Here is a 24,166-nt window from a genome sequence, read left to right on the forward strand (position 1 = left end):
AAAAATCCTACCGAGTGGAGAGCGATCCTCCCACTCGGGGGCTTAGCTGCAGTCCAGCACTCGCCTAAGTTCTCTCACTTAGAGACTTAGCTGCAGTCCGGCACTCGCCTAAGTTTGAAAAATCCTACCGAGTGGAGAGCGATCCTCCCACTCGGGGGCTTAGCTGCAGTCCAATACTCGCCTAAGTTCTCTCACTTAGAGGCTTAGCTGCAGTCAAGCGCTCGCCTAAGTTCGAAAAAATCCTACCGAGTGGAGAGCAATCCTCCCACTCGGGGGCTTAGCTATAGTCCAGTACTCGCCTAAGTTCTCTCACTTAGAGGCTTAGCTGCAGTCAGGCACTCGCCTAAGTTTGAAAAAATCCTACCGAGTGGAGAGCAATCCTCCCACTCGGAGGCTTAGCTGCAGCCCAGTGCTCGCCTAAGTGTTTAAAAATCCTACCGAGTGAAGAACAAACCTCCCACTCAGGGGCTTAGCTGCAGTCCAGTACTCGCCTAAGTTCTCTCACTTAGAGGCTTAGCTGCAGTCAGACACTCGCCTAAGTTTGAAAAAATCCTACCGAGTGGAGAGCAAACCTCCCACTCGGGGCTTAGCTGCAACCCAGCACTCGCCTAAGCGTTTAAAAGTCCTACCGAGTGGAGAGCAAACCTCCCACTCGGAGGCTTAGCTGCAGCCCAGTGCTCGCCTAAGTGTTTAAAAATCCTACCGAGTGGAGAGCAAACCTCTCACTCGGAGGCTTAGCTACAACCCAGTGCTCGCCTAAGTACAAGACACAACCCAATCCGTGAGTCGACTGCTACCTTCCCCTTCGGAGCTGCGCCGCAAATACAAGGTTATTCCGAGTGAAGATCAAGATCCACTCGACGAATCAAACCATGAAGATATTCAACGATAAATCAAGATCAGATAAAGCCTAAAAGGTCCCAGACCTCAGATCAAAGTACTCAAGCCCTCGGCTCGGCGGAGTTTAACGACTACAAATCCACTCGGCATTCCGAGGCAAATTTAAAGTGAAGCATAGAAGTTTTTTTTCATTCCTCAGGAGGAGGACTGGAAGGGGCGACGAACTCGTCCAAGTCGATCCCATCTGCAATACGAGTGGCAGCAGCAATAAAAGTCTCCATGAAGTCCTGAAAGTTTTGCTTCCTGGTATTGGCAACTTGGATGGCGGCCAGCTTTTCTTCTCGCGCCTCCTTGCAATGGACGCGGACCAGAGACAGAGCGACATCAGCACCACATCTAGCAGAAGATTTCTTCCATTCCGCCACTCGACCCGGGACTTCATTCAGTCGGACCATCAGGGACTCGAGGTCGTTCTGAAGTGTCGTTCCGGGCCAGAGTGATGTGTCCATCCGCGACATCGCAGCCTTCAGCCGAGCAAGATAATCAACGACGCTGGTAACACGAGACTCCAGTCGGAGCATGTTCATAGCAGCCTCGTCCTTCACGAGAGAATTGGCGGGATCCAAGCCTGGCTCCACTCGACTGGTTTCCTCTTCGAAGCTCTGGCAGAATTCTGCAAACACGATTCAAGAATAAGACAGTGGCCGTACGCGGGCTCGGCAACTACAAGACAGCCGGGTTGGAATAATTACCTTCGAGCATGACGAACAGCTTCTTGGCGAGTCCTCCGAGATAAGCCTCCAGATCTTTTGCCTTCCCCGCCAGCTCGCCCGCCTTGTCGTGCAGAGCCATCTTCTCCTTCTTCAGTCGACTGGCATCTCGATTAGCTGTCTCGAGGGCAGTTTTCAGTCTGGAGTTCTCCTGTTCAAGAGCTCCGACCGAAGCCAATTTCTCTTCTGCGAGCTTCGTTTTGCTCGAGGCCTCCTTCTGTGCCTCTGCAAGGTCTTGGTCCTTCTTCTTCAGAGCTTCCTCCAGTTTATCTGCGGCGCGTCGAGTGGAACCAACATCAAGAATGGACAAGAAAGAAAAGCCACCCGTTAAGAATGGAGAACCTCACCAGCCATACCTTTTGCTTCTTCTTGCGCCTTCTTCAAATTCTCCTGAGCAAGCTTCAAGTTAAGGTTGAGCTGGATCTGCTGATTCTCCAACTCAGTATAGCGAGCTACAAGTTCGCAAGATTTCTGTAAAAAGAAAAATCAGTCGACAGACGTCCAAGATAAGTTGCTTCCGAGTAACTAAGAGACAATGATGACGTTTCTAAGACCACAGCCGAATCAAAAACATTCGACAGTAGTCTCGGGGACTACACCCAGTGGGTGCACTCAGCATGCCCCCACTGGTTCGACCAAAAAAAACAAAGAGAAAGAGAGAAAAAGTCGACTGCCCGCAGTCGACCGGATACAGTTCCACTCGACCTGGCCCGACCAAACCGAGTGAAGAAATACAGCTACAGCAACACAATGTAAAGACTACAGTCGACTGCCAGCAGTCCACCGTAGTCTCGGGGACTACACCCAATGGGTGCACTTAGCGTGCCCCCACTCGTCCAAGGATTGACAGACACACCCAGTGGGTGTACAGATACAGATACAAAAGATCTTCGGAAAAGAGACTCTTCAAACAGCATATCATAACAGACCAAGTGTTGAGTCGACTGACCTGGACGTTGCTCTGAAGAGCCAAACTCGCGTCATAGGCTGCTTGGCTGGCCTCCCGAGCCATCTTCACTTGCTCCATCATGATCCCCGCCTGGCGTATAGCCTCCTTTGCAGCAGCCGCTTGGTCCTCAGGGACGGGATACGCAGCAAAAAGCGAAGGTGGATCCGCAGTCGACGCCGAAGGCCGCACGCTCGTCAGAGGAATGGCGAAAGTCACAGAAGCCCGAGTGGTGTCACCACCATCCCGAGCCATGGCCTCAGACGCCGAAGCAGGTTGGGGGGTCTTGCCAGCCGACGATCTCTTGTTCCTCCTCATTCTCAACGGTTCGTTGTCATCGTCATCCGGAAGGTCGATAACATGAGGAGGGGCTGCAAGAGAAACATTCAATCGACCAGAGTTGCAATAAATGATCAGTCGACTCAAAGCAGAACGTCAGTAATCGTACCAGGGTTGGAGGTAACAGCATCCTCCATCTCTTGGTCGTCGTCCTTGGCGGAGACCTCAGAAGTAGCAGCGCTGCAAATCTCGAAAGTCAGTCAGTTGGCTCAATGAATCGACCAAGGATCTGTCCATGGTCGACGAAGGAAAGCAAGTTTTATTATTACCCGGAAATGGTAGGGACAGCTATCTTCATCTTAGGCAGAGCCTTGGGCGGCTTGGACAGCGTCGTGCGTGGGTGCTTGGGAACCTTCCCAGTCGGTGTAGGAGAAGAGGTCCGAGGGCGTTTCAATGACTGCCCAACAGAAGCAGTCGCCTTGCCACGTTCCCGCGCTGGGTCGTGTGTGTGCTTGGACCGCCCCTCTGGGCGAGGGGGTTCGACCTCCTCCTCCTCCTCTTCGCTGGAGTCGACGTTGACGTCTCCCTCTCCTTCACCGTCGAACTCCCACTCGCCTTGGTCGTCCCCACTCTCACCTCCGCTCGCCTCCCCTTCCTCAGTTGGCTCCTGAGCCCCGTCGGGCGTCGAGTACATCTCGGTGGTCGCCTGGAAAAAAATAGACAAGACGAAAGTCAATCGACCAACTCAAAGAAGACCAATGCAGAAAACAAGATTTCAGTCGGGAGCATAAAGACATACCTGGTCCACTTCATACGAGTTGTCGAGTGGAGTTACCCTCCTGGCTCCTCGGGGGTTGTCTTTGTTCCCCGTGATGCTCGACAGCCACCCTCCAGCATCTCGTTGGTGACCTCCTCCGGGTGGATCCGAGTGGTGTCATCGAGACCCGAGTACAACCACATCGGGTGGTCACGAGCCTGGAGCGGTTGGATGCGCCTCTGGAGGAAGACCTCCAGCAGGTCCATCCCAGTCACACCCTTACGGACAAGCTCAACCACTCGACCGGCCAACACTTTGACTTGGGCCCTTTCCTCCGGCGTCACTTTCAGAGAAGCGGGTTTCTCAGCTCGGTCGAGGGAGAAAGGAGGAAGACCAGTCGACTGTCCTGGGGTCGCCTGGTCCTGACAGTAGAACCAGGTCGCCTGCCAACCATGGACCGACTTCGGGAAAGTAATGGATGGAAAACGGCTCTTCCCCCTCGTCTGGATCGCCAAGCCCCCGCACAACTGGATCACCTGCGTCCTCTCATCACTCGACTTGACCTTCTTGACCGATTGAGAACGGCAGGTAAAGATGTGCTTGAAAAGTCCCCAATGGGGGCGGCAACCCAAGAAAGCCTCACACATGGAAATGAAAGCGGCAAGGTATACAATGGAGTTGGGAGTAAAGTGGTGGAGCTGCGCTCCGAAGAAGTTCAAGAAGCTCCGGAAAAAAGGATGGGGCGACAGAGAAAACCCTCGGTCGATGTGGGTGGCTAGGAGCACGCACTCACCGTCGCGGGGTTGAGGCTCGATCTCTCCCCCCGGAAGACGCGCGGCTTCGTGGGGAATGACCCCCCCCTCGACCATGTCGTCGAGATCCTCTTGCCGGAGCACCGACGGCATCCAGTCGCCCTGGATCCAACCTTTGGGCAGAGCGGTCCTAGAGGAAGATCCGCCCCGAGCAGACCTCTTCCCTTTCCCCGCCGCCGCCGCCTTCTTCGCGCGCTCCAGAGCGGAGGTCTTGCCCTTCGTCATCGTCGCCGGCGAGGTCTCGCACGGGCCTGCTGCGCTGGGGCGAGAACGGAGGTGGCGGAAGGACTTGCGAAGGGAGAGAGGAAGAAGAAAGGAGGAGAAGAGAGCGCACTGCTTGAAAACCCCGAGCCGGCGATTTATAAGGGGCCGCTCCCGAGTGGCTGACTGGTAGGCCCAAACTATCCAGTCAAATCCCGCAGCGGACGCGCGCGCAGTACGTGGCGAAAAAGGCGACGCGGGGATCGAGGAGCTTCCGCTTTATCGCTTCCGATTACTGCGGCCGCTCCCGTCCCGTGCGCTTCTCAAAATCCGAAATCCCATGACATCCGCGGGCTGCAGAACAACTTGTCAAAACGGAAGACCCCGCCCGCGCCGACGCTCGGTATGTCGCAAATAAAGAAATTCACTCGACAAAAGGCCTGGAATGGATCAAGGCGACTGAAAAAGGTTGGCAACGTCATCCGTGACGATTGACCCAAAACGAGGCGCTCACGTAGCCCAAAGAATCAGTCGGAAAGATCTCCAACTCTTTCCCCACTCTAACCTCGATCCATTCGGGGGCTAATGATGAAGCCATGTACCTAGGGTAGGGGCACGGACCTGTCCAAGGAGTCCTACCCTAGGACATCCCTAGGAGAAGTCACCTTTCAATCGACTTGAAGGTATCCCACTCGACGGATTCAAGACACTCAACCAGAAAGCTATCACTCGACCATGAAGCCAACCACTCGACCGCCAGGAGACCTGTAGTCACTCCGCAGGCAAACGGTCAGCTGTTAAGTAGTCTTTATGGTCATTATAGCACTTTATTAGGGGCGTTACCAGTAACGCCCAACCTTAAATGTACCTTAAACCCTGCATTACTGAGGGCAGGAGGGGGCCGGCGAACTCTATATAAGCCACCCCCCTCCTCAGTATGAAGGGTTCGCACCCCAGTTACTCACACGCCAGTAATCCAATCGACCGCCTCCGGGCACCGAGACGTAGGGCTGTTACTTCCTCCGCGAAGGGCCTGAACTCGTACATCTTGGTGTGTTTACAACTTCCCAATAGCTGAGATCTAACCTCTCCATACATACCCCCTTACATCACTGTTAGAGGTAGAACCACGACAAGGGCTAGAGGGGTGTCCAGGGTATTTTTGCCAATCACAGTGAGAGGGCTAGAGGGGTGTTTTTATTCTTCAAATTCAAATTCGTTCGGTGGTGGTACAAATACAAATCCAAATCCAAAAGGAGTCCAAAATATGAGAGCAATTTAGCAGGGTGGGACAGGCACGGACTCGTCGGCGGTAGCAGGCCTGCCCGGCCACGCACGCACACGCACGCGCGCTCTACTTTGTCCGACGGCCCACCCCACCCCCACCCCCACCCCTACCCCCGCATCCCTCCCTGATCCAATCCCGCCTCCAGCCGCCGCCGCCGCGCCCCGCAGGAGACAAGAGAAAACCCTAACCCATCTCCGCTCCCCCCTCCTCTCCCATCTCCGACCGCGCTGCCGCCGCCTCTCCGCCCACTCCGGCCTCCGCCGCACTCCCCGAACCGCTGCTCGGGGATGGAGAACCCCGACGGGCAAGCGGGAGCCGACGCGGGGCTTCCCCCGCCCCCACCGCCGCCCCTGGACGCCGCGGGGGCGGGTCTGGGCAGCGACCCGGCCGAGGTGCTCCCACCGCCACCCCCGCATCTCCCGGGCGACGCCCCGTACGACGCGGCGCAGGGGGCCGACGGATCCGCGTACCCGGCCGAGCACGCCGCGCTGAACGGGACCTCCGGCGACGCGGCGGGCTACCAGGCCGCGGGGGCCACGGAGAACGGCGCCGCCGCCGACGAGATGGCCGACCCCATGGTGCCCGAGCAGTCGTACGAGGATGGTAATGCCGCCCGGGCGGAAGCCTTCTCCATCTTGTTCCATTGCCTGCCTGCTATTTTGTTAATGCTGATATATGTTTGTTGCTTGCTCTTCCGCAGCCGTGGGTTCTGCTGAAGAGGCTAGGTTATGGGACGTTGTCACCGCGGACTGCCTGGACTTTGATGCTTGGACCGCGCTTATTGAGGAGACGGAGAGGATTGCGGAGGTGAAATTGAAACTGTTGCCTTACCATGCAATGCATCATTCTCTCTTTTGCAACTTGATGTATGTATGTGTTAAGATTTTCAGTAGCTTATCCTTGTTCGGTTCCCACATGTGTTAGATATTTGTTAGGTTATATGCCATTGATCTGTATTTTGTGGACCACGAAGTTCTGTCAATCTTTGCTATGCATGGATGGTCACTTGCTCCCTTGTTTTGGTTAGCACATTTGTTTTCAACATTCTTCATCGGCCTTGTTCCCTGTAGTAGTTTCATCATTGTTCTACTGCCATCCTGTCAAATTTTCCTTATTTGTGTTTCAGTGAACAACACTAGAGACAATTTTAATCTGTCTGACTAATAAAAGTAGAATGGATTTTTAATGATAAACAAGTTTATGCTAATGCCACATTATTTGTATGTTCCTGCTCAGAGCAACATATTGAAGATACGGAAAGTGTATGATGCCTTCCTTGCGGAGTTCCCTCTCTGCTTTGGCTATTGGAAGAAATATGCAGATCATGAGGGCCGTCTAGATGGTGTTAATAAGGTGTTTGAGGTGTATGAACGCGCAGTTCTTGCAGTTACTTATTCAGTGGACATATGGTGTAATTATTGTCAGTTTGCGATTTCAACATACAATGACCCAGATGTCATCAGAAGGTAGCAATTGAATACCCAAACTATTCTGATGAAGTTATTAACTTCTTATTGTGTCTTGACTTTTGTTAACTACTGCATTTTAGGCTGTATATATACAGGAATACATGACGGGAAGTGATTTTACAATACTTAGCACCTGAACAGGAATGCTTGATGAAATGCTTTATAATATAGCACTGTATTTCCGCAGTCCTTGTGGCAGTGTAGGCCATGGAACTGTTGCATATATTCAAATTTTGGTTTAGGCACTGTGTTCTTTGACTCCATGCATGTATCTTATTAGTTGTAATGACTAATCTTTCTCCATGAAGTACATCTGTTTGACCTTTTTTCTTTTTGTAGCAGCTATAATCTGCACTCCCTTCATCTGGGTTTGCAGGGTGTGCGCAGATTTTTAGGTCCTCAACGTTCTATATGCCACCGGAAGTATATGTCTAGAAAGTTCATTCGAATAGAAATCGAGTGACATGCTTTTGGTGGCATATACACATGTTTCGTTAGTCAAATTGTCCAGGACGTAAAAAAATCCGCTCATGCCTGATAAACCTGGATAGAGGGAGTATAAGTATTTTCATATAGCCAATATTTAGTCATTTAATGCATTAACTAAGTAGCCAATTTGGAGATCACATGTTTGTGCTATACAAAGTACTTAAGTTTAGAACATATCTATCAAGAAAGATACATCCCTCCTTCGATGCAAATGTAGCTTTCACTGTTTGATCGTACAAGCCATCATTCATTTAGTGTTTCTGGAACTAGCTAATGTATTCTTTGTCTGGGGTTTGATCATTTCATTCTTTCATCAGTAACTAATCCCATTGTTTTTTTCCACAGACTGTTTGATCGGGGTTTGGCATATGTTGGAACAGATTATCGTTCCAATACTTTGTGGGATGAGTACATCAAGTATGAGGAATCACTTCAAGCATGGAGTCATCTAGCTGTGGTATACACAAGAATATTAGAGCACCCTATACAGCAGCTTGATCGGTACTTTAATTGGTGAGTCATTGACATTATTTATGCATTTAAGTACTTGAGTATGTTTTCTTGTCTGTTGCCACTTCTATTTATATTATGACTCGTCTACTACCTCGTCCTACTTAATGGGATGTGCTGATTGGTGGATTAAAAATTCAACGAACACAACCATCGGTATACTATTTCTTAATCCATCTGGGATTTTAACTTGCAATTTTAACTAAGCTCTTAATTATATGACAATATTAGGGAAGGGAACATAAAATATGTGTTTTCTTCCGAGTCTAATTGTTAACTACTATTTTTGCTCAGCTTGAAGGAGTTGACTGCAACACGGAGCCTGTCAGAAATACTTACTGCTGAGGAAACTTCTATGTATTGTCTTACTGTTGAGAATAGTGCTGCGGTACTTGATGGAGAGGCACATCCTAATGATGTAGAAAAAACTGCAGAGCCTGAAGTTTCATCTTCAACAGAAGCAGAGGACAAGGCAAAATATATTTCCATTAGAGAAGAGTTGTATACGAAGGCCAAAGAGTATGAATCTAAGATTAGTAGTTTTGAGCATGCTATTAGAAGACCATACTTTCATGTCAAGCCTCTTGACAAACCAGAGCTTGAAAATTGGCACAGCTATCTTGATTTTATCGAGAGGGAAGAAGACATTAATAAGGTATGCTATTTTAGTTCCATCAGTCATCACATCTTCGTTTAGTAGATTTCCTGCAATGCTTGGAATCTTTCAACTTACAGTCTAGTCTTATTGGCTTCATTATATGCTTTAACGGCTAGTATTTGGACGAAGCTTCCTTTGTAATGGGATATTGAACTGAGGATAGAGCGTGGACATAATGTTTGGTTTCGATGAGGCTAAGTACTCCAAACTTTCATTTGTCAGTGGCCGTTCTGGGTTAATGATATCTGGTACCAAATATCAGTTGTTTGAATTTTGAATCTCATATATGCAGGTATTTGCTTAATGCTCACCTTCTTAACCATCTATCTATCGAGCAAGGATGGTCCCTCCTTTCTTTTGGAGGGGCCAACCTAATCAGCTAATGGAGTAACCTGTGTGAACTTCTCTTTTTTGTTGTCATTATCATAGTTCTTTTGTGCTTTATATTCATTTTTCTTTCTTCTTCTTGTCTATTTTCTGATGGTACACAATACTGTTTCAGGTTATCAAGTTATACGAAAGATGTGTTATTGCTTGTGCTAGCTATTCAGAATTCTGGATCCGCTATGTGCAATGCATGGAGGATAGACAAAGCCTAGAACTGGCAAACAATGCTCTTGCTCGTGCCACTCATGTGTTTGTCAAGGTATTATTGATAATATTATTTGTTGCCATCTATACTCAGTAACAATGTAATGTCACTCTTTAACCATCTCCATCTTTTCCTCCCGTGTGATTCATGCTTCATAGTGCGTAACTGTAGTCATATGTACATCAACCTGTGAACTCGTGAGCGTGGATCCAACCAAACTTCTGTCTCCCTATTCATGGCATTGTTTTCACTGCCACATACCATCTTGCTTTCGTACCTACTTTGAGTTTATTTTCCATGTAGACTTGTTGAGAAAAACATGGGATCTTTGTAACTAGCTTAATTGGATTGTAGGTTGTTCAGATATGTATTTTTACTGTCCTAAAAATAATTTTACCCTTAACTGATAAATTATGAATGATGTTATTTGAGCAGACTTGCCTTTTGAGATCTCATTTGATATTGATGCGTTTAGAAATCAATATGAAAAATTATAATTTTTGTCATGATCACTATCAGCTACCAATTTGCCACTGGTCCATGATAACCAGCGTATTTACTGTTATTTCTTAGGCTGCATAACTATGTATTGCCTATAGAATAGTTTCCTGATAGCTACATTCCTATTATTTTAAACAGAAGCAGACAGAGATCCATCTGTTCAGTGCAAGATTCAAGGAGCTTACTGGTGATACTGATGGAGCACGTGCAGAGTATCAACATCTCCACTCAGTGTTATATCCTGGCCTCCTCGAAGCCATTGTGAAGCATGCTAATATGGAGCACCGGCTGGTATCTCTTCATCAAACAAAAACTACTCTTTGTTTCCTTTTTTGTCTTTTGTTTAAGTGTTCATTGATCTTATTTCCTTCCAGGGAGATAAGGAATCTGCTTGTTTAGTCTATGAGAAAGCCATTGCTGCTGAAAAGGAGAAGGAGCAGAGCCAGCTTTTACCAATGCTACTGATCCAGTACTCACGTTTCTTATATATGGTAGGTGTTTGTTGAAACTTTGAGATCATGTTTGCATTAATATTTAATCATAATTATATATGCTTGTCTAACTTTTGCCATTTGAACATCTGACAATTTTGATTGATATTAGCAGATTTTAAATGGTGTAAAGAACCACCCTTCTTGCAGTTGTTTAAGCATGGTCCTACCAATTAAAAAAATGACAATATTTGGCATATGCTGAACATTCTGGAGGCTCTTATTTTGTCTGTTCTTCTAGGGAACAACATTTCTTTCATTGAATTAGTAGCTTGTTGAACTTGTTTGGTTTTTTATTTTGAGTTTTATCTTGTTTATTGTGTATCTCTTTGTTTTGGTTTGTGGGATTTGATGTATTCTCCAAAATGTGCAGGTCGGTGACTTGGAAAAGGCAAGGGAGATCTCAGGTGGACTGCATGGGCTAGCTAACCTTACTAAACCAGTTCTTGAGGTTACAGCTTATGAATTCTATCCGAAATATTTCAGTTTGCCACCTATATTTTTCTGGCCATACCCTCTTTGGCCCCAACTAATCTGGGTACTGTTCATTATTATCTTTTGCAGGCTGTCATCTTTCTTGAGTCGATCTTTCAGTCTGAGAAGCGTATTGATTTGTTAGAATCACTGGTGGAGAAGTTTCTTACAGCTGAACAGACTCAAGGGGAGCTGGCAAGCTTAAGTGACAAAGAAGAATTATCTTCCATATATTTAGAGGTAATGCTTAAAGAGAGCGACTATGGTACATCTTTGCGTAATATACTTTACATACACTTTTGTGAGCATCTGTTTCACCCTGGACATGGGAGTTGTGGGGAGAAGAAATTTTTGAGGGGAAAGAATGTGGTTAATGCCCTTTTGTACTACCTCCATCTCAGTGAATAAGTCATTCGCGTAGTTCTAGGTCGACGATTTAACTATCTAAATATGTATTATATGTGACAAAAATATATATTTAGAAACTACATTCGTGTAGAAATCTAGTGATATACTTTTCATGACATATAACACATATTTAATTCCTCAAATCGATGACCTAGAACTACACGAATGACTTATTCACCTAGACGGAGGTAGTACCTAAAAGTTGCATGTGCCATAACAGTCTACACTTGTACAGTTGTACTGATACATTTGCAAATTGTCTTCAGTTTTTGGATACGTTTGGGGATGTACAGTCAATCAAGAAGGCTACAACTCGACATACTATTCTCTTTTCACGTAAAAGGAGCACTCTGCCATCAAAGAAACGAAGAGCAGATGATGCTGTCATGTCCGGTAGAGATAAAATGGCCAAAACCGGAGATGGCACCCAACCAGGCATGGGAACTGATCCAAATGCTCATAATCCTGCAGTTTGGCCTGCGACTTCTGAAGCATCAGTGCAGCAATGGGGGGCTGCTTACGCACAGCAGGTTTTGCTTATCTTCACGCTTCACTATTTTATATGCATTAGTTTGTCCATGAATAAGAGAAGTGAGATGTTGATTTGCCCAAGCTAGAATATCTAGTCCTCTACAAATCATCCCAATTATGGGCTGGTGGTTATTGATCATTGTTTGGCTTTTAGTTCTATTTCTCTTCCCAAACGTGGAGCCCTTGACCATGTGGTCAACGTGAAAAGCAGTTGATTTCTGCAACTATTTTCTCTGGCCTGCTTCTATTGTTTAGATTAGATGTCCTTATTATTTGGTCAATCTTGTGGTTCATTCCTATGCTATGTTTTTTATTGCATCTTTGAATTTTCATTATAGAGAATTGTTATTGTTACCTTTTCATCTATGATTTGTAGCTGTAGTCATTTCTCCAGTAATGTGCCTGCTTTTGTATTTAACTTCCTGTGCACTGCAGGCTGCTTATCCTGCATATGGAGCTTACGACTACAGCCAACAAATGCCCCAATCTGCTCCTCAAGCAGCCGCTTATGGTGCCTATCCTCCCACATACCCTGCCCAGGTAGTGATTCTGGTTTCCACCTAAATCTGCAAGATGCTTCTCGATATTAACTATGCTTAGTACATGCAACTGTATTTTTGCACATAGTCGGGTTGAAATTATGTTCTTTTTTTGGATCAATCCTTCAATGGATACCCTCCACTCTAACCTTGCATGCGACTCTACTTCTTCAGTCGGAAGAGATGGCGTACTATATGAATCTGTTGTCAGGACAGTTTATTTATTTCAATCAGTTGTGGATTAGTCACACAGTTGACCTGCAGATAACACCAAATCTGCTACCACCCACAGATATCAACAATCTTGGATGCACAATGTTCATTTTGTGGTTTCATGATAGACTGCTAGCGTTCTGTTCTAAATGGAGTTTTACTCCCCACTTTTCGACATGATTGTTTAAACTTATGGGTAACTGGGTATTTGACTATACATAGTTCACAATTGCCTCTTGCATCTTCTCTAGTGGAGTATTTCCTCCGTCCACTATTGTATAAGATGCTTTGAATATTTCAATATGGATTACATACGGACTGAAATGAGTGTAACACACTAAAACATGTCTACATCTGATTTGGGGAAAAGTTAAAACATCTTATAGTAGTGAACGGAGGGAGTAGTATTTTCTCTGTCATCAGTTTTTAATCTGGTTAATGAAATGAAATCCAACTGATGGCGACCATAAATATTGCAGGCCTACCCGCAGCAGAGCTACGCACAACCTGCAGCGATGCCCGTGGCAGCAGCAGTGCCCACCCCCGCACAGGCGCCGGCACCTGCAGCAGCTTACCCTCAGCAACCTGCCGTGGCTGCCGCCCCCCAAGCTTACTATGGCGGTGCCGCCACGTACTACTGATTTCTAGATTGGTGCGCACACTAAGGGGCGGGTGTTCTCAACGCATGGGCATGTGTACCTACGTAGCTGCCTTACATAGCTGTGACCCCCCTTGGGTATCGTGTATGCATTGGCAGGAAGTTTTTTTGGCAGCAGCAGGCCAAAGAAGAAGGCAAGACCCTTTTTGTTTGTTGAGGTGTAACTAGTTATTCAGTGCTTTTTGCAGCAGCAGCAGCACTTGTAATGCGTCCAGATCTAAGATCTGTATAGGATCTTTCTTCGTCCATTGCTTGCACCATGCATGTTTCTAGAATTATCTTTCGTTTTTCTGTGTTATTACTTTGTTTAACTGATGAGATGACTTGTGAGTTGCGATAGTATGGCTGTAGCGGGCTATCTCAGCAAGTGGAATCTGCACTTCAGCTGGCGGCTGTGTGTGTATTTAGGACCACGTGTATTGTACTCCTTCCCTTCCTAAATATTTGTCTTTCTAGAGATTTTGATTATATACGGAGCAAAATGAGTGAGTCTATACTTTAAAATATGTCTATATATCCGTATGTGGTAGTCCATTTAGAATCTCTAAAAAGACAAATATGTAGGAATGGAGGGAGTATGTATTAGTGTAGGGCGCGGGGTTGATCTTTGTAGTGTAGGCAGAGCCACTGTTGAAATCTCCTAGCAGCTCTGTGATGGCCCTGGCGTTGAGGTTCTGAAGCGCCCTGGTGATGGGTGTTGCCTGCTCTGTGGGCCTGAAGAAAATTCGAACCATATCTTCTTCATCTGTGTCTCTGCGCAGTTCCTATGAAGCTGTTTTCGTGAGATTGTGGGTGGAAGCTGGGATCATACCAATTTCCCCGCTTTCTTTGCCAAACTCCAGGCGACCCCCCCCCCCCCCCCCCCCCCCCCCCCCCCCCCCCCTCCCCCATGTTGCGCCACATTAGGTGGCTGACCATTGGGGTCCTAGCCTGGACGTTGTGGATTGTTAGGAATGAACTTATGATTCAGCATATGCCTCTTCGTCGTGCTACTGACGCTTTGTTCAAATGGTTTGATTACTTGCAGTTTTGGCGGCCGCTTAGCCACCTCAGGGAGAGCACAACTTCGCGCGATGGCTCTCCGGATGGCCCCACCACTACCGCCTGAGCTAGATTAGGCTGTCTTTGACGCCGCCGCCGTTTGTTGGTCCTTCGCGCGGTGGCGTTGGGTGTGTGTTTGGATGATACATTGTGACTTTATGCTCGATGGTTGCTTTATTTATAAAGCGAGACAAAAGCCTTTTTTGGTAAATCTCCTAGCAGCCATAGAGCCCTGTAGAGCTAATGTCTTTCCAGCCCGTTTTGCTCCCACAAAATTGCAGGCTGCGTTACGGCACCAGCCAACCCTCCAATTTTGTTGCTTGTATTTTGTGACTTAGGGCTGGATTGATGCAGTATGCTGTGTTTGGTTGCACACAATCAGCCGATGTGGTTATCTTTACCCCCAATGTGGTTTGATTACCAGCTAGCGCCCTAACCACTGCATATGTTACATGTTACTCCCTCTGTAAACTAATATAAGAGCTCTTAAATCACTAATAATGTAATGATCTAAACACTGATATTTCTTTATGGAAGGAGCACATACCAGATAACAGCAAGACCACAATTATGACGAATTGGGTGATGATTATGAAGTTCTCAGCCCACTTAACCTGATTTGGCCCACACAGTTGCCTACTCGATGACTACTCTTCTCTTTGACTACAAACATGGAGTCAATGATCCTATGCATCATTTCTTGTCTCGAACTATATAGCAGCTCTTGTTATAACCGTTCGCTTGTTCATCACATTTCTACCATGAACTAGACTTCTAGAACCCTCCTTGAGTACCACTTCATTTACCAAAACCGAAGAACAATTTTCCACAAGCAGGACACAGGTTGACAAGAACATATAAAAGAAGAACCGTGTATTGGGATAAGTAGAAGCATATTACTAATTTGTGTGACAACAGAGAGTTCGAGACAACTGTGTATTGGGATAAGTAGAAGCATACTACTAATTTGGGAACCGTGTTTTGGGATAAGTAGACGATGTGACTCACTCTGGATTTGCAAATGGAAATTAAGTGATTTGTACTCCCTGATCGATCCAACAAAATCCAACATTCACTCAACTTAGAGCAGCTCTAGCAGAGTTGCTCTATTGGGTTGATCGTCATAATAACCAGTATTATGAAGATAAGATTTTGGCCAAAAAATGCACTCTAACAGAGTGACCATCTTAATAGGGATCGCCATAAATTATGAAGCGGCCCCCAAATTTAGTCTCTCAATCGTCGTATATGGCATCTCGTGGTTGCCTTTTGGAGTGCACTCTATATGGCAGTATCATGTAGATTGCATGTGGTGCCAAGAAAACTTCAAATGACATTCCACCCCAAGTGGGATGGCAGAGAGGTTGAGGAAAAGGGATGCCCCATTGGTGAGTGGGTCCCACGACTACAAGATAGCAAATATGGTGGCTCCGTGTTTGTGCATTGCCTCGACATCATCTATATTCATATGAAGGCTGCCAGTATGGTGGCTCATCAACAGTTTTTTTACAGGTGCATCAACAATTGGTTAATTTCTTCACTCCTATATAATGAGTTATGCAGGAAAGGATTGATAGTTATTCCCTCCGATCCATAATAAGTGTATTATGGATCTGAGCGAGTAGTTAATTCTTCTCTCCTAGTACAAGCTACAGAACAAAGGATTATTGACATCATTTAAGGAAATATAGTATATCCATCCTTATCCTCCTAACACCAAACTCAAAATAATATGCTCAAGGTGAAATTATCAAGTGCTTAGAGCAACTCTAGCGGAGTTGCCATATTTGCAGACTCCATATTCATATGGAGCGCACTTCATATGGATTATGGAGGCCGTCGAGACACAACGCAAAATTAGAATCACCATGCATCCATAATTGTGAGACTCACTCATTAATGGAACATTCCTTTCCCTAACTTCCCCGCCATCCCGTGTGAGGTGGAGGGCCTCCTGAAATTTTCTTACAGCCAGACGGAACTGCCATATGGAGCGCGCTCGAAAAGGCAACCCCGAGACACCATATATGGTGACTACGAGAAAAAATACGGAGGGCGCTCCATAAATTATGATGATCCTCGACAAGATGGTGACTCTTCTAGAGTGTTTTTGCCAAAATTATCATAATAGCAGTTATTTTGGTGACCGGGCATATATGATGACTCTGATAGAGTTTCTCTTACACACAAGCATATACTACACACACCTTCAATGTATGAAATGAAACCGCATGTACTTACATGCACATATGAACGACTGTCGTTAACAGTCAAACAACTACAACAACTCATTCATCACCACACAACATCGATCGTACAAGCCGCGAGACGCTTCTTGAATATCGTACAGATATAACCATTAGTCGATCATCGATCCACAGAATGAGGGCGAGGAACCATAGATGTAGTCATGGCCAGAGGCAAAGCCAGGAAAGTTTTTTAGTGAGTGCACTCAGGATTTGAGTATGAACTAGCTATTGTACAATCTCAGACTATCTCACAATAAGACTATAGACACCGGTGGAGCTATGTGTATGGGGGGAGGGGATTGGCCCCACCCTTGGTAAGAAGTATGAAGTTGAGGAAATTTGGTGGGCTTCTACGGATTGTTTATTTGGCCCCACATCTGTTGAAACTGCGCCATACAGTATAATAAATGTATTATTATACTTGCAGATGCATTATTATACTTTCATGTTTATAATTAGATTATATTTCTGTGCTATAATTGCATTGATTATTGAATATGGGACTTGGAAGAAAACTCAATTGCATGTGTGGAAACATAAATACCAGTATGATTCTTAGTCATGCCTCTAAGACTTGCTCATATATTGACGATGATCTGGGTTTTCCGATCATGAGCATTAGTAAAGTAACAAGAGTGCTATCAATAATTAAAAAAAAGGTGTTGGACGAGCCCATCTTATAAATTACTGTGAGACCACATTGTTATCATATTGTCAGTATTTTTATATAAACTGTTAACATTTATTTTGGTTCCTTAGACCATGAGAATATCGTATGCCAATATACCCGATGGTTATTTATATAAATTTTAGTATAGAATAATAGTTTTAATGGGCCACAAGAAGCTAGCCCCTCTTTAGAAGATGGAGCGCTAGCACTCCACTCGCTTTAGGTGGCTTCTATTTGGCGAAATCACTAATTAAGAAGTACTCGTTGTAAAGAACACTTCACTTTCCCAGGTCGCGATAAGTGGCGAACATGCAGCGCGTCACTTGTCGCAACCTGGGAGTTTTCCCTTTTTTCGTAGATCCGTTTATTCAGAACGTTTATCTCTTAAACCGTGCGTCCATATCTCGAACCGTTTTCACCGTTGGATTCCTCGCGTCGAGATCTTCAAAACTAGATCCCATGTTGATAGGTTTTGACGAACTTTTTCTTTCCATATGACAATGTTTTGTAGCAAGACATTTCATGTCATGTTTCAGAGTAGTTTGATTATCACTTGGTCTACTCGGCGCATACGTGGAACTATTGACAATATTAACTATAGCTAGACAACCTGCAAAAAAAACTATAGCTAGACACGATCCAGCTGAAAAGAAGTCTGTCTAGACAAATTAAATGCAAAATATACTTGGATATATAACTATTGGATAGTTCGCGAGGGAAAAAAATATTTTCTCGCTTGACCATCGTTTGGCCGCCCCTATGCCTGAATCCTGGCTCCGCCCCTGTTCTCGACGACATGCTAACTGCTTTGTTGGGGAATGCAAAGGCACCGATCGCGTGAGTAATTTTTTGAGAAGACCGGCGTCAATGAAACATAACGGAATAGATCGGTGAACATGGATCCACATACACCCGAATGAATAGGAAAACTAAATTTTTTGCAAATACAAATATTTCTGTTTTTTTCTTAGGAAAAATGGTCGAGTGTTCTACTCACTTGTGAAGTTTGGTGATATCCTGGTGTTCTATGCAAAAAGACATAATTAAATTGTTTTCGCCATGTTTAATTGAATGCATAAAATGTGTGTGTTATTTTCATAAATAAGGATTTAAAAATAGTATCCATGTAATTTTAGAAAAGAAATAAAAATAAATAAAAAACAAAAAGAGAAAAAAAATAGAAACAAAGGTAGAAAACCGACATACTACTCGGTCTTGCGCAGCTCTAATCCACGGGGTAGTGAGCTAGAAAAGAGCCCGGCAACATGCATTGGCCAGACAATGTTGATCATCCAGTTAGCTAGCAATATCTGGACCATGTAGAGGAGCTTGCAAATACAAACTGGTTTTCCTTAAGCCCCGATTCTTTTTCGGATAACAGTGGTGTCTAAGTAAGCTTATGTGCTACAATACAAATAAACACTGATACTTAAGAAATCACCAGTTCCTTTTTTACAAATATACCTTGCTAAAGACTTTGCATTATACAAGTTCTTATCACTCACAATGAACAATAGGTAGCGTTTGGTGAGAAGAGAAATCCGGGAGCACCAATTCGACCGGAATCCGTCGGAGAAGCATGCAACTGATGATTGAGCCAAAATCAATAGAACTGGACGTTGGACCCGTAGGCTTTGTCCGGCCGCCAGTAGGCCGGGATGACATTGTTGGCCACCAGCGTCTTCCCGGAGTCGCTGGTGATGCGCATGGAGAAGGGCCCCTGCAGCGGGCGGCTGGTGTCCATCCGCCAGATGGATCCCCAGGAGCGGCGCATCGGCTCCCAGGACCCCGTGGGGCGGCCGTTCTTGGTCTGCATCAGCTCCATGCGGACCACGGTGCCGTCGACGTTGGCGTACTCCACGAGCACCGCGAGGTAGTTGGGGTTGGAGCCACGCTGGACGTGGAAGGTGACCTTCATGCCCGGGAAGTTGCATCGCACCCTCCTGAACTGCATGTCGATGATGCCGGCGTGGCGGAGCTTGTCGTTGAGGCCGTTCTTGGCCATGGCCCCGAACGCCGTGCCACTGAGGTCGAAGTGGTACCTTCTAGCATGTTCCCAAGACCTGAAAAACCGGCAGGGAAACTCTAGAAGGTTCCCAAATGCGGAAACGCTGCAACCCGTTAATTGGCCAGTCAAGGTCTTCGATTAAGTCTGTGCGAAAGGTCGACACTTAGACGCAGCGTGCATGCAATACGGAATTACGTAGTGCACCCCCCCAGCTCCTCCTCTGCGCGCCTTCTGGGCCGGCCCATGTGGGGCGCGATGTCTCCCAGTTTATTTATTTATTGTTTTATTTTCCTTTTCTGTTTTCTTTTTTATTTTTTAATTTCTTCTTCATCTCCGTTTGTTACTTTTATTTTTTTATTGTTTTTATCTCTGAATTCAAAAAAGTCCATCTAATTCAGAAAATGTTCAAGAAATTAAAAATTTGTTCATCATATTCAAAATTTGTGAACCATGATTTAAGAACGTCTTCATCAAATACAAAAAAGTTTAACCAGTTTTTAAGAATTTGCGATTTTCAAAAAAGTGCTCTTGAATTGATAATTTGTTCATCAAGTTCAAAAACTGAAAATGTCCATTTTATTGAAAAAATGTTTATCGTATTCAAAAAAATTTACCGTGATTTTTAATTTTTTTGATCAAATTCAAAAATGTTTTTAAAAATAAAAAAATGCGCAACCATTTATAAAAAATTTCTTCTGATTTTTCCATAAAATGTTATTGAATTGAGAATTTTTTCATCAAGTTCATAAAATGTTCATCAAATTGAAAATTTGTTCATCTGATAAAAAATGTTCATCAATGTTCAAATTCACGAACATGTTTTAAAATCATGAACGTTTTTTCAAACTTGTGAACCTTATTCGAATTGAGGTTCATTTTTTGGCTCCACGAACTTTTTTGTATTTTGGAAAGTTTTTAAATCCCAAATTATATATAAAGGAAAAAAATAGGGGGCTCCTCGCTGCCACTCATGGGACGGCCCAAAATTGGCCACGGGGTAGTAGTTCATGTCGGTGATGACCACCCTCCTCGGCTGGCCGGAGCAGGAAGGGTTGTTGGCGGCGACACATCGGATCTGGATGAAACACGTATAGGTCAACGATGCATACTTTGCATGCACGTGGTAGGTTTGGATTTGACCAACTAATTTAACTGACACTGTCGGGTGTCAGATAAGTAATGCAGTATAGTACGTACCTCATAGCAGCTGCCGCAGCCTGCGCCACCGTCGAACAGAGGCTCGTTGCCGCAGGACGTCATGGAGGAGAAAGGGTACTGGTTGACGTTCTTGAAGCCGCAAGCACCGCCTGCAAATCCAAATGGAGGAGAACAGCATTATTACTATGTAAGTTGGCACTGCGAACGTGATGCATGCAAATTTGTATATATGGGCGTACCGTTGTCGTTGGGTCCGGCGCCGGTGGGCGCACCGTACCAGGTGGCCTTCGCGGGGAGCCAGCCGGAGTTGTAGGATCTAGCGGCGGAGGTGTCGTAGTTGGCCGCAGAACAGACGGACGTGACGAGCACGGAGAGAAGTGCCACAAGCACAATGGCAATGTCGTTGGTGGAGACGCCAACCATATTGGCACTAGACAGTCGTACTACTCCTTTTTGTTTGTTTGTTTGTTTGTGTTGTGATCTTGTGATGGCTGGACGGAATGTCATTGCCAGGGCATTTATAGGCAGGCCAATGGGCAAAATGAGGTGGGAACGACGAGTCGGCGCATGTTGCAGACTTGCAGTTGCATCCGACGAGACGGCTACGCGTATGGCGTGTTTAGGGCTCCAAGGTAACATGGCTACGGAGGGAATCATGGAGGAATACAGGCACCGGCCGGTTTACGCGCGTACATACGACTATATATAAAATCACACCTTGGCGGTGATCGCAAAGCATCCGCTAATCATTTGGGGGTGCACAAGTCAAGTTGTTGGTTGCAGACAAAGTCAGACCATCGTCATGCCCTAAGATCAGGCCCCACGTTATAACCTCAAGACCTGATTGGAGACATTGCAAATACTAGTATGTTTGCAAGAAAGTAGGTACTCTCACGTACAGTTTTGCTAACCATGTCCAGCTTTCTTTTGTCGATGGTCATGGTTGGATTTTTTTATATATACTAAATTCACTATTGAAATATGGAACTTTTCCTAGTCACGGGTTGTTTGCCGAGTACATTTCATCGGATACTAGGCAAACACGACCAGTCAAGTCCCATGAAGAAAACACTAGCAAAAGGACGCCACTTGGCAAATCACATGTTTGCCGAGTTCCCGCCATGTGACACTCTACAAACACATGCTTTGCCGAGTTTTTCCCATGTGGCACCGGGCAAACAGATTTCCCCCCTTTTCTCCTCACTTTTTTTGTTTCATTTTCTTTTTGCATTTATGCTCTATTCCTTTTACATTATTTGTTTTCTCTCTTTTATTTTCTTTCCCCGTCACTATTTCCTTTTGTAGTCATTTAGTGCATTTTTAGGCATTTCATGCATACAATTCAAATCTGAGTTGCAAGTGCATGAAAAAGGAAAAAAATGAGCTGCAAATTCCTATTTGCGTACTTTTTCTGCGAGGAATCCTATTTGTATTCTTTACTCTATGTTTAGGCCTTATCCTAGAAAATAAAAAAAAACAAAATATATGGGTGCCTAGACTTGAACCCGAAAATGAAGCTGATTGGTTTTACGTAATTTAATTAAATGTTCAAAAATTCTAAAAAACATGAAACTTAGCATTGCACCCTCATATGGTATAAATATGTTGCAGTAAAAACTTGAGAAGGTTTTGCAAAAGTCGTTATGTACATTGCTTAGAAACCGGACCATCTCCGAGGTAGAATCTAGGTTCCGAAGGGGAACGAGTCGGATTTTAAGGCAAAGTTGCGGTTTCCTCATCAGTTGAGCTTCTAATTTTTCTACACCCAAGATAGACCATTACATTATAAATGTCAAACTTAGCAATTTTCAGGGCCTGTTTGCTACATTTAAATCATTACCTTCATTTCTAGATATTTAGTGCATACAAGTCAAATTTGAATGGCAGTTGCATGATTTTGGTTTGAAATTGCAGTTGCAATAGCATGATTTTGTTCTGAAACACTGGGTTGAAAATCCTATTTGTAATCTTTAGTATAATTTAGGAATTATCCAAGAAAGCAATGGAATTCCACATCAGGGTGCCAAGACACATCTCCGAACATGGAAATTGTTGCTATTTTAATTCCTGAAAATATAATGAAGTCTGAAAAACTTGAAACTTGGCTTGAGGCCCTCATATAGAATCAATATTTTGTTGTAAAATGTAAGGAGGATTCTGCAAGAGTGATATGTCTCAAACGTATCTGTAATTTATGAAGTATTCATGCCTTATTTATATCTATTTATACCATTTATTTATGTTTTTGGCACAATATTTATTTGAACTAACCTATTAATCCAGTTCCTATTTTCTATTGTTTTTTTTTTGGAATTTAAGTCAAAAACTCACAGAGCTGGAATGAGTTCATTTTGTGTGTGTGAAATTTTGATGGAATATATCAGATTTTTGGGCGAAGGAATCATCCTAAGGCGGTGTCCGAGGGAACCACACGGCCTATAGGCGTGGCCTAGGGCACATCTGCGTGGGGGTTGTGGAGGTTGGTTGGAGCCCTTCTTTTGCCAGAAGAAAGCTAATTTTATGGGAAATAAATTCCTAAAAGTTTAAGCCCAATCAGAATTACGAATCTCCGGATTTTTAAGAAACGGTGCTCGGCCTCAGATACAGTACCCAAAAATAGATAAATAGACACAAGACAGATCCAATCTCGGAGGGGCTCTCACCTCTTCGGGAGGCATGTAGGACAAAGACTTAGAGCATCTCTAGCAGACCCCGCATCCCGTCGGCCCGCAAAACGCGTTTGCAGTTCGCTGAAAAACGGCTTTGCGGGCCCACACCACAAAAATAAAAAAAACATCCATACTACAAAATAATTATTCAAATCCTGGAAGCAAACTAAATAATTATTCAATACCAACTCAATACAACAATCATCCACATTACAAATAATTATTCAAATCACCGAAGCAAACTAAATAGTGCAATCACCTGCCATATGCAATCACCCGCATAGCTGCGGAGATTTTTTGATATGCACTAAATCCCTTTAAGCCCGCAACATATCTTCTTTGAGTAAAATATCGACAATTTGCCTCGCAAGCTTGAACAATTTTCACAAAGAGGGATCGGCGCATTCGGTACCTTCTCCGGAAGAGGTGCGGTGGATATGTTGGATTCTCCATGAAGTAGTCTTGCATCAACATCTCGTTCCCGAGATGGCAATTTCGAGGAATGCAAAGATGCCCGACGGTCGATCCTCGCCGCCTCTTTCGGTTCTCGTCTTCGTACTCCTTCACGGCAAGTGCCATCACTAATGTCTGCTGCCGAACATCGTCTCAACATCCGAGTCATCCGAATCAGACGAATCGGAGAGCAAGAAGTTCTCGCACGGGCTCAATTCCATCTACATGGTCAAGAATCGCACGCCTCGTCAATCAACTAGGCATAACACTCGACACAAAGCACAAAACAAACACTAACCGATGGCTCATGTGGCGGGTGATCCCGGGCGGCGACGAGGGGCGGGCTCAAGGGCGGTCGATCCCCAGCGGCGACATCGACGAGGGGCGGCTCTTCTCGCTGGATCCGGGGGGGGGGTGCAACGAGTCGGTGCTGGAGGGTGGGGGATGCCCCCGTGGCGCGATTCCGCCCGTAGATTTGGCTAGAATCGCCGG

The 24,166-nt window shown here is 45.2% G+C and overlaps 2 protein-coding genes across 2 annotated transcripts; one reads left to right on the forward strand and one right to left on the reverse strand.

Annotated features, from left to right (window-relative positions):
• Positions 1 to 6,007: 6,007 nt before the first annotated feature.
• LOC125517405 (pre-mRNA-processing factor 39-2-like) lies at positions 6,008 to 13,765 on the forward strand. Its single transcript, XM_048682600.1, has 13 exons — positions 6,008 to 6,496; positions 6,594 to 6,700; positions 7,130 to 7,359; positions 8,197 to 8,364; positions 8,656 to 9,016; positions 9,522 to 9,665; positions 10,251 to 10,403; positions 10,487 to 10,603; positions 10,977 to 11,054; positions 11,168 to 11,317; positions 11,752 to 12,015; positions 12,452 to 12,556; positions 13,248 to 13,765. Exons 1-13 carry the CDS (start codon positions 6,181 to 6,183, stop codon positions 13,407 to 13,409), a joined length of 2,355 nt encoding a protein of 784 aa, XP_048538557.1. The 5' UTR covers positions 6,008 to 6,180; the 3' UTR covers positions 13,410 to 13,765.
• Positions 13,766 to 18,958: 5,193 nt separating this feature from the next.
• Positions 18,959 to 21,057, reverse strand: LOC125517148 (expansin-B6-like). Its single transcript, XM_048682339.1, has 4 exons — positions 20,792 to 21,057; positions 20,592 to 20,701; positions 20,382 to 20,469; positions 18,959 to 19,429 (listed from the first exon to the last, which is right to left on the reverse strand). The coding sequence occupies exons 1-4, from the start codon at positions 20,973 to 20,975 to the stop codon at positions 18,990 to 18,992; spliced, it is 822 nt and encodes a 273-aa protein (XP_048538296.1). The 5' UTR covers positions 20,976 to 21,057; the 3' UTR covers positions 18,959 to 18,989.
• Positions 21,058 to 24,166: the final 3,109 nt, after the last annotated feature.

Source organism: Triticum urartu, chromosome 6, assembly GCF_003073215.2.
Source record: "Triticum urartu cultivar G1812 chromosome 6, Tu2.1, whole genome shotgun sequence".
NCBI lineage: Eukaryota > Viridiplantae > Streptophyta > Magnoliopsida > Poales > Poaceae > Triticum > Triticum urartu.